General features: G+C 35.2%; 1 protein-coding gene across 2 annotated transcripts; it reads right to left on the bottom strand.

The window, feature by feature from the left end:
* Nucleotides 1-253: 253 nt before the first annotated feature.
* On the bottom strand, nt 254-9,818 carry LOC144561570 (calmodulin-binding transcription activator 4-like). 2 transcript variants are annotated; one of them, XM_078310555.1, is made up of 11 exons: nt 9,424-9,818; nt 6,887-7,012; nt 6,269-6,387; nt 5,408-5,496; nt 5,111-5,156; nt 4,326-4,791; nt 4,044-4,165; nt 3,007-3,557; nt 1,953-2,505; nt 913-1,203; nt 254-581 (listed from the first exon to the last, which is right to left on the bottom strand). In XM_078310555.1, exons 1-11 carry the CDS (start codon nt 9,431-9,433, stop codon nt 579-581), a joined length of 2,376 nt encoding a protein of 791 aa, XP_078166681.1. In that variant the 5' UTR covers nt 9,434-9,818; the 3' UTR covers nt 254-578. The 2 variants fall into 2 exon arrangements, with proteins under 2 accessions (XP_078166681.1, XP_078166680.1); XM_078310554.1 differs by having other exon boundaries at nt 254-651.
* Between the last annotated feature and the right edge of the window lie 1,277 nt (nt 9,819-11,095).

Raw genomic sequence — 11,095 nt, forward strand, 5'->3', positions numbered from 1 at the left:
ACCGGCTACTGTAGCAGCACGGTATTGTAGCTAGGGTTAGGTTTAGGTTTTGTGAGGCTCTGATACCATGTAGATTTCTAGAAAAAGATGAATTATATTATTTTCTTTGTTCTCATACAAGTCTATATAGGCGTTACCTCTTTCATTCGAATCCCTAAACTTTTCTATAATCCTTTTTATCAAAAGGACCCTACAAAACTCAAAATACCGAAAACATACAATAAATCTCAACAGTTAATCCTAGTCAGAATTCTTTTGAGCAAGCTTCCACACTTATCCAAATGTTTTGCAAGAAATTTACACACACAACGGAGTTTCATCAGTGGGTGTATCCGGGACCAAATGATTCCAGACAATAAAAACATTTTCCTATAACAATTGATACATTGGAAAAGAGCTGTTCGTATAAGCAAGCACCTGATAAGTGTAAATATGTACATGATAAACAGTTAAGATACTTTCTGGAAAGATTTATATTGGCTCAAAGAACTTCACGGCTTCTTGTGTATGCTTCAAACATAATCTCAAAGCAATGTCTAATTCACCAGAGGGCTTAGTTAAAATATTGCTTCTCCAGTTCACTGAAAAGTAAAGCAAAAATAACAAAATCAGAAAGATTTAGTACCTGGAAAGCCTGATATCTCTGTACTCCTAAAATCAGTAAAAATATTTTCATGTTATTTCTTGAAAGATGCCAACTTTGCTAGTCCTCACTAGGCAAGGGGTAATTTTGGCATTTATGCACAAAATGGATGAGAATCATCCGTTATGTGCATGTGTTTGGATACTTGCTTTTGTTATGAAAGAGTATCAAATATTTGCTCGTGCTTTTCGAGGGGTTCACACATTTTAATTTACAGAACAAAAAAGGAAACTTCATATTTTAACTCATTTGCACTGAAAACAATGTACCTTTTCCTGTTGGCACATGAGAAGCATGCGCCTGTACTGCTGTCGCGCATCTGGTGATACGACCACAGCCAAAACTCTAGAAACTGCCTCATCAATACCTTTCTCCACTCTCTGTTGCCGGAAAGCTTTGATGATGTCACTCTCATCCACCTCATCGATCTTTTCTGGACCAGGTTGGTACCCACGTAACCCAACACCCCGTTTCATCCACCGCAGTGCCACTTTCTCCAGTACACTTACTGCCCATAGTAGGTTTTTGGCTTTTCTAACTTGATGTGCTCTATATTGAACCTTTGAAAATTGTTTAAAGAAAATAATTCAAACCTTGTTAATCCTAATTGTTTTAATGTGCTCCAAAAGGGCAGTGTTCCAGTTTAATTTACAGAATAGAAGCTAAATTTGGATGAATTTCACTTTACGAATTGACTGAATGTAATGCATAATTGTAAATGATGCAGATTAAATATAAAAGCAAATAGTCCTTAATGGAATGTTAATTGTCTTGACAGCACAAATTATGTTTAATAGAGAATTTGAGTATTGTTGCCACCACCCACAACAGCATGTTATTTGTTTTGAAATTTTACAATCAGCTCAGGAGCCAAAATTGTAATCTGATGGGTCAACAACTTATTGTCATATCAACCATTTTTATTATGAACAATGTTCTTATAACTACATTTAACATTCTGATTATCAATTATCCATAGGACAGAGTAGATCCTCTTCCAGTTTGCTCGTTATCAAACAAGTACCTAATTTATTGGAGCTAATACTGCTGGGTCCATAGCCCAATGCTGACCATGCTCTAGCACTAACTTTTCTCTTTAAATTTAGGAGATCAAGTGTTATCTGTTTGGGATGATAACATTCAGAGAAGATTCCAGTTCCAGGAAATCTCATCCTTTCAAGCTGTAGATGGACACCAAATGACTGGTGTTCAGTGCAATGTGGAACTGACAGTGACAGTTTTTTTTTTTTCCATTTTTCAAAAACCAGACCGTGCAGAAAATTAAGAAGCATGTATAATCAAAATTTACCTGAATTTTTACAACATTTCGTTTCATATGCAAGAACTCCTTCCTGTTCTTCCAGCACCTAAAGTTTTTCTGAATTGAGAGCGCAGCTTTTTCAGAAACTGGGTCTGGTCTAGACGCATGACCTTTCTTATTAGACTTCACTATAGACCCAATCTCATACATCTCCTCTAAAGAAATCCTATAGCTACTATTCTCCCTGTTATACCGCTTTTCATTCTCTCCTTTCCTGCTAAAAGAAAAACTGCGAAATGCTTGTTGTATCCGTGTGGCAGCCTGAAGAGCATTTCTGGCACCATCCAAGGAGTCCTTTATTGAGAGCTGATCCTCTGTGCCACCGGCTGTATGGGCTTCCTTGTGATATATGGTCAGTGTAGAGTCCTCAGATGCAAGAGGATGGTTGATTAGTCTGGTTTCTGATAGGTACGCCGCAATGCCCTTGTGGCCATAGAGTTCTGCTACGGCAGCAGCTGTGTGGCTCTCACTGGATGATGTTGGATCTGATAATGCCTCAGCAGATGCACCGGCCAGAATTAGTGAGGCAATCATTTTTTCCCTGCATATAAAAACAATATGTAGATTACTAAAAGTATAAAATGGTTTGGAAAAATTAAATCATATGCTATGTTTACAAGTTTTTGAGGGAATAGAAGTTTAAGCGTTCTATTAATTTAATTCAAGTTCATTGTTGTTTCAAATAAAGAAAAAGTAGAACTGGCACTGAGACCTATGCTTAAAAATACATACTGGTACAACAATTACACCCATACCAGTAATAGTTTGGAGAAAACCAACTAGTTTTTGTTTCCCACCTTTTTTTTTTGACAGAAACAAAATGTTTGGGCTCAATTTTGCTTCAGTTGAGCTCAGAAAAAAGTAAATAAAAATAAAACTGGGACAAAAATGTAATTTACCTCAAAACAGTCTAAATCAATCAACAGGATACCTTGACCGATATAGTATTGGTTTAAAGCATGACAATTTCTAGCCAAACAAAAGCCTAAGCAAGAAATAAGTAACTTAAAAAACCAAGAATAGATGCATGAATAAAATATACCTCCCGAAACGAGCAGCCCAATGAAGGGCGGTCCATCCATTCTTATCGCGGTAATTTACACTCACGCCTGAATCTAATAACAACTTCAGCCCCCAATGAAATCCTAAACCTGATATCAAATGTATAACCCCATGATAATCCCTTGGCAACACGTACCTCCCCTCTCCGTTCATCACTCTTTCCTTCAGAACCAGATTCTCTAGTTTATCCTTCAACAACTCCTCCATCAAACTTCGCAAGTTTAAGTGTCCTAAATATTCAGAACTTTCACCTAACAGGGTTTTCACGAATTTGATGAGCAGGTCTAATTCTTCAGGATCAGAAGTTGAAGTTATATAAGGGTTTTCACGGAATTCAAATTCCTGCATTTCGCTACACAGCTCTCCTGCCTGGTTGGTTATGTGAAAGTTGACTTTCCCAGCACCTGTGGATGGGGCCCAGCACCGTAGGACGCCTTCTTGGATGATCTCGGCTGGAACTTGCATGTCACCAAACCAGGCCCATAGTTTTGATTCATGCAAGTTGCAAGGGAAATCACCAGCAATCATGACCTGCATATGAGAACGAAAAAGGTTCTTAAGACCTTTTTTATTTGAGGAATACAACTGGTACACAAGCTCCCCTGAGGATTAATATGGACGTATGACTTTTGAACCTTTTCCTTTTTTAATACGAGAAACTTATGTATACTTATTAAAAACGAGCAACAAAAATTGTTTTGCTTCATAGCTTTTAATGTTTTCCCTTAGTTCTAGTACTGTTTTGGTCCTGGGCTATGAATATGGTACAGTACATCAGAACTTAAAGCTTTACTTAGCTCAAAATTAGCGGTGGTTAGGTCTCAATTGAGAAACTAGAGAACCTTAAATGAAATGTATAAATAAAAAAACGGGCTTGATCCATAAAGTGCTGCGTTGTTTTGGTACAAAACATTTCATGTGAGGTACAAGTATGAAAAAAAGGTATGACATGCTAAAGCTATTGGTGATAAATTTAATAATTCAGAATACTACGACAGTTTGGCAAAGTTTTCTTACCTTTGTCATTTCATTTGAAAATGCCCATCCAGGAGAAATGTCACGAATGGTGCACAGTGGTTTATATGCCATCAGTAAACTTGAACTTTCCTTTTCAAATTGCAGTTCTTCCGGCCACCACTCTGAAAAAAAGAGACTAAACTAATTAAACAATAAATGAATAAGTCAATCCATAATTCTTTACAAAATGTAACATTCATTACTATCATTCATATCATAGCAAATTTAAGTGAATTTGAGAAAAAAAGGAAAAGGACACAGAGTAAACAAACTAGAGCCAACCCGAATTCTTGAGCATCTCAATCGTACTTTCTCCGCCCACCTCTGTGGGGCCATTCACATGGCCACTACTGTTCCCCTCACATGCCCCCTCATTGAACTCATCAAAGAAAGCACCCAATAATCCTTGTGAATCCTCCTCCCCGGCATCAGTACAGCCCACAATCCCTCCATTCTCTTCACCTGGGCTCAGCTCCAGTCTGTCAAGCCGATCATAATTCTCCACCCAATCTGATATATTAATATTTTCATGACTGAAGTTCTCCGAGCCATGTTCATTGGTTATGATCAGCTGAGAGCTTACTTCCTCGATAGATCCGGGGCTGCGTGAGCTCTGCCCTGGACCTGTAAGCTCACTGGGAGAAGGGAGGCCTTGTGCGGAGAGGTTCGTGTTGCTTCTGTTGTTATGGGGTGGAGTTGAGTAAGATCCTTTAGAGTAGTTTAAGACCTGGCTCGGAGTAGATTTTCCCTGAACGGAGACAATAAAATGGATCAAAACAACTACTTTTTGGTGCTGAATCTAACTCAGTTTGGACATCATCTTAAAAAGCTTAACACATCCCTTTATTTAAGAAATACACATTTTTAGCTAACCGCAGTCTCCAAATGAAAAGCTAAGACAATATCTCAAAATTTCTGCATTATTAATTTTTCTCTTTACCTGAACTAGAAGTTGTACATAAACAGTGGAGAACTAATATGGTGATGTATATAATACAGCTAACTCATCTTAGAGTTCTGAAAATAATGAGAACAAATTAATTGAAAGGAAAAAAAAAAAAACAAACCTCCGAGTGTTCTCTGTAATGGACAAGAACTATATGTTCATAAGCCCTGCAAATGTTGCACAATGTAAATATTGTACTTTCCAGAAAAGCTTAAGAAAATGAGCATAATATTGTATGCTAACATGTTGAAAATTCAAATCCAACTGTTCATAATTTTTTTTTTAACATTCACCCTCATAGGAATTTAAGGACACTTTCCCAAATATACCCATTAAACAATTAAAATCAAGTACAATACCCATTTTGATACAATTTTTTTCATTTTCCTTTAACTAAGCAGTAGAATAATACTCTTACGGATCAAGCATCCAGTAAATTCTTCGACGAAGGCATGGATTTTCATCTCCTTGTGTGTAGTAACATGTCAATACCTCTCTATTATCTACCTACAATCAGAAAAAAAGAGCGAGAGAGCTTAAAGGTCAGTTCAAAGTTCATTGCCCTGAATTTAAGTTTGATAAGAGTACCATCAAGTAAAGTGAGGACAAAATGATTGGGTTCGGCTCCTCTCCTATTGACTGGAATTCATTGAAGAGTCCCAACAGAATCTGAGCCGCCTGTACAGCTCAGATCAAGTCTAACTTCATAATTATATAATCAGTTATCGGGACCGTTATAAACCAAAATGGAGGGCTCTGATCATCTACCTAAGACTCTCCAATAAAGACTGTAAAATTAGAGAGGAAACCAACTCAAAATTATTTCACAGCCTCAGATGCAATTAGACAGACAAAAGAAAGAAAGAAAGCAAATAGAAGGTACAGAAAGGGTTTAAAACTTTAAAAATTATAGGTTCCAAAATAGCACTATTGCTGCAGGGGCGGAGCCAGATTTTCAAACAATGGGGGTCAAACATGAATGGAGATCAATCATACAAAATTTTATAAAATTTTAATGCCGAGAATGAGTCAATTTTACAATATCCATGACATTTTTCTTTTAAGTTAAATAGAAAATCACACATAAATGCAATTTTTTTGAAACAATATGGGGGTCAATTGACCCCCATTCGTCCTTCTTGCCTCCTCCTCTGTACTGTTGTATCAATCTAAGGCAACATAGCTCATGGAAGCAAATACCAAGCTTCTGAAGATTATTGAAATGGAAAACGAGGGAATATATGAACAATAAAAAAAGACATATTGAAGGGGAGAACACCTTGAGACGCTCGTGCCCTTCTGCTAGGGTTTTTTTCCCATTTCGCTTCCTCTGCCATGAGTACCCATCATTGCGAAAGTACCGATTTACCCTCTTATTGAAGATATACAACGAACCACCTGAACATAAATGTGTTTAAAAACGTCCTCTTAATAGAGCTAAGAGCCCATTTCGAGAGATAACTAAGCAAGCATTAGCATAGTGGATTTCACTACCATTTAGGCCAGATCTGTTGATAATTTCCATTTCTCACCAACATGTTGCTCATTTTGTATGGATTCTCTTTTTCTCATTTGCATTTAAATGCACAAAATTAGCCAAGCTGAGCCTACCTTAAGTTGGCCTGAAGATTAACTAAGGCATTACTTTACAATTCTTATTTTCTTTTACAAATTATTTCGAAATTGAGAGGTTTAATTGAAGCCAATTGGGTTGAGTAGAGCTTTCACATTACTGAGGTTGTATTGGGGGCTAATTGGACTTTGATTGATTATATAATTGGGGAAATGAGTGCCAAAAACATACCCACACTGTAGGATGTGGTCTGAAACTGTACCAGTAAGACCGAACTACCCGGTAAACAAAATCTGATGTGAAGGGTAAAAAGGGAAAATTTACTTGGTGGCTTATGGGGAGGCTTCTGTGTGAATCCAATGCACTCATGGTTTTGTAAAATAAAAAGAACCTCTGGAGGCTTTAACCAACGCACTTCAGCAGCTTGTATCAGCTTTGCCAAGTTATATCCTGAAACTAGAAGTGTCCATTTATTAAAAGAATTAAGTGTCAACAATCCTGCCACCGGACTGTTAATGTAAGTAGTGGCCTATTTACAAATTTACAATCAAATCTAATTTGTTTCTGAAGATACCCATAATTAATAAAATTTAATGGGGTCATTATTGGTCCATCAGCCTGACTCATATAACTACTCATATGTGTTGTACATTATACATTTTGGAATGATAAAAAATCAAGTTCCTACTGTGTACTGATATCATCTGCATGTAGAATCTAGGTGTTCCCAAGGGGATAAACTAAATTATTCTTGTCATTTGTGATTTCAGAGAAATTAAACCTAACAATGTTAATAGAATTACAAAGAAAGGAAAGGAAATGATTGAGCAAGTAAATTCTATTAAACTCCTTATAATCGCATAATGTAAAACTACTAACATTAGGAGGTAAAAAGGAGAGAGAAGTTCTTCTTTGAATCTTTTACCAAATGAAACGTTCATTATAATAAGGGTGAGACTACGGTACTTTGCAATGCGCGGATCGTTCCGTGCATTGGATTCATGTCTTCATTTTTAAAGTTCAAATAGTCGATCCAAACCGCTCAACATTATTATCATATAAAAATATACTTGGAAACCAAATTTTATATTTTTTGAAATTGTTTTACTAATTTTTGAGATAATTAGAAAATCACTTGATCTAAAAATTCTGAACCATCCAAAAGTAGTGAACAAGTATATATTGTCATATGATAATAATATTGAGTGGTTCAGAGCAACTATTTGGACTTTGAAAATGAAGATATGAATTCGAGGCACGAATCGGTATAGTTTCATATGATAATAATATTGAGCGGTTCAGAGCAACTATTTGGACTTTGAAAACGAAGAAATTAATTTGAGACACGGAACTATCCATGTATTGCGAAGTACCATAGCCTCACTCTTGTAATAATTACATACATTAATTAATAACAAAAGGAGACGGGAATTGGTAACAATTAAAATTCAATTGCCCAACTTACCAAAATAAAGAATGGAAAATATATATAGAGTAAGGCTACGCTACTTCGCAAATTAAACGGACTGTTTTAATTCGCGCTCATATCTCTAGTTTCGAACTCCAAATAACCGATCCAAACCGTTAGATGTTTAATCTATATTAAAATGTGCTTGGAGACCAAATTTTACATTTTTTGAATTTTTTTTACTATTCATGAAGATGACTTGAAAATCGTTGTTTTTTAATGGTGCAGAATTTTAATAAAAACATCGATTTTCAAACCATCTTAATAAATAGTAAATTTTTTTTCAAAAAATGTAAAATTTGGTCTCCAAATACATTTTAATATAGATTAAACATCTAACGGTTTGGATCGGCTATTTGGACTTCGAAACTAGAGATATGAGTGCGAATTAAAACAGTACGTTTAATTCGCGAAGTAGCGTAGCCTTATTATAGATATATAGGATTTGGCTACGGTGCTATGGGTTGCATAGAGGGCTACGGTGCTACAGCTCAATATTCGAGTTTTCAAAATCCTAACAGTCGATCCGAACCGTTCATCTTGTTCTCCATATTAATATGTGTTTGGAGACCAAATTTTATATTTTTTTGAAAATTTTTTACTTTTTTTTAGATTTATTGAAAATAGTTGTTTTTTAGACAAATCTCGACCATAAAAAAAAATTCAATAAATCTAAAAAAATATAAAAAAATTTCCAAAAAAAAATGTAAAATTTGGTCACCAAGCAGATTTCAATATGGAGATCACATCTAACGGTTCAAATCGGTCGTTTGGACTTTCAAAATGAAAATAGACAAACACGTTTTACTCTACAGACTCATCTATATATATATATATATATATTTTTTTTTTTTTTGGTTCTTAATGGAAAATATCAAAGGAGCAAAACAGCTGTCAAACAGGTAAAGATATTGACAGAGCAACTTTATCACATCGCTTTAATGGAATAAACAAAAGTTAATTACTTTAGTTGGTGCAAGCAGCATCAAAAGCAAAGAGGAACCCCATTATCAACCCAAATTAACATAAACTAGATTGTGGATAAAAACGAGGCGACTAATACTCCATTTCTTAGTAGATAAGATCAAAGCACAAGTTGCTCACCAAATTAAAAATAATATATTAAGACCCTCGAAATAAAATTTGGAAACCTCTCAATACAAAAATCCTCATAAAAACAAACCTCCTCTACCAAAAAAAAAAGAAAAAAAAAGACACAAAATCTTAATCTCCAATGGAAATTTCCAGATTATAATAAGATCACTGATTCAAAAGCAATAAGAAATCACGTCAGTCCAGAAGAGTATTATCACACTTCTTTGTAAAAAAGACACACATTGAGATTTAAATTGAAAAAGATCGAATACTAAGAGGTTTTCCAGAGCTCGATTACCTTGTTCCATGGTGAAGTGCTGGCAACGATCGACAACTAGAAGAATTTATATTATTTAGTCGATGTCACGACTTATCAATCAATAGAAGATGCCACGGAGAAGACGGAGCGAGAGAGAGAGAGAGAGAGAGAGAGTGTGAGTGTGTGTGTGTGGAGTAAACAAAACGTGGCGGATCAAGGGGACCCAAGGAATAATACAGTAAAGCTTTTCTGTAACTATATCTACACACGTTTGTTAGAGAGAGAGAGAGAGAGAGACTCAGAGAGGGATGAGGAGACGGCCGACTTATCTCAGTTCTGTCCCTTGAACACGATTTTGTTTCACTGTGCAAAGGGACTTGGTTGGATCCGCGCTGGTAGGTCAATGTGCTGCACGAATATTAAAGCAATTAATTGGATCCTGCTGCCGACTAAATACACCTGAATGAGCTCTTCCGAGAGCGACTTTAACACGAATTGGAATTCCGATCCAGTGCACTAGCACGACTCTTGAAGCAAATCCAAATCTCCCCATATTCTACATAGAGGCTACGAATACGATACTTTGCAAGACTACTTTCAATTTATATATTTATTTTTAAAATCTTTCAATATAAATTCCATACTAAAGTGTACTTGGCAATTAAATTTTACATTTTTTTTATCTTTTTATTATTTTTAGGTAGATAGAAAATTATTATTTTTGAACGGTCCAGAATTTTTAGATGAGTAATTTTTTACTTCTTAAAAAGAAAAATGTAAATTTTTGTTTCAATTTTTTTTTTATTTGAAAATCATATTGAATAATTTAAATCGTTCGAATTTTAAAAATAAAATAGATAAATCTATAGCACAAGCTGGTATACACGTTGAAAAGTACTGTAACCTCACTCTTCTAAATAAACACCAACTTTTTTGACGCGGTTGTGAGTATTCTACGTAGTCAAATAACCTTGGGCCTGTTCGGCAAGGTAAGGAATAGCAAGAGAATAAAAGAATTGTGGAATTGAGAATTGATCACTCTTCCAGTCTATTCCAAAGTTCGGTAGACTCAACAATTAGAATAGTGATCAATTAGATATTCATTTAAAATATAAAATAATAGGAAATGACTTTGATTTTGTTGAGTTTTGACTTTTGATTAATGCTTCATAACAATGAATATTGACAGAAACAAAATGCATATTCAACAAAATACTAACAGCGAAATGTGATAAGTAAATTTATAAAATTAAACTATACTGTTAACTTCTAGCTAGTTTACTGTTTACTATCTATTTCTTCTAAACTGGCATAGAAGAAATAAATAAACTAGCTATAATAAGTTTTCATAAACTAAACTGTAAATTGAAGATAGAAATGGAAATATAAATTTGCAAAGAACCATTACAAATAGCAATGAACATGAGCTGATTGAAGAAATTAGCTAGGAAGAGGAAACAAATAAAACAAACTTCAATCAAATATAAATTTACAAAATGTAAAAACGGAGTTCACTCGATGAGAATCTTTACCAATCTGAACTCGTGCGTAGGACAGAGCATATTTCTTAGAGAAGGCAAGATGTATGACAGGGAGAAAGAGACGGACATACAAGCAAGCTTGTATCTCGTGGTTAAGAAGCCATTGATGCCCGCCTTGAATTTCTTCGTTAAAAAGTCAAGAAGGCGACTCTGACTAAACCAAGGCATTA

This window comes from Carex rostrata, chromosome 11, assembly GCF_964058835.1.
Source record: "Carex rostrata chromosome 11, lpCarRost1.2, whole genome shotgun sequence".
NCBI classification, from domain to species: domain Eukaryota; kingdom Viridiplantae; phylum Streptophyta; class Magnoliopsida; order Poales; family Cyperaceae; genus Carex; species Carex rostrata.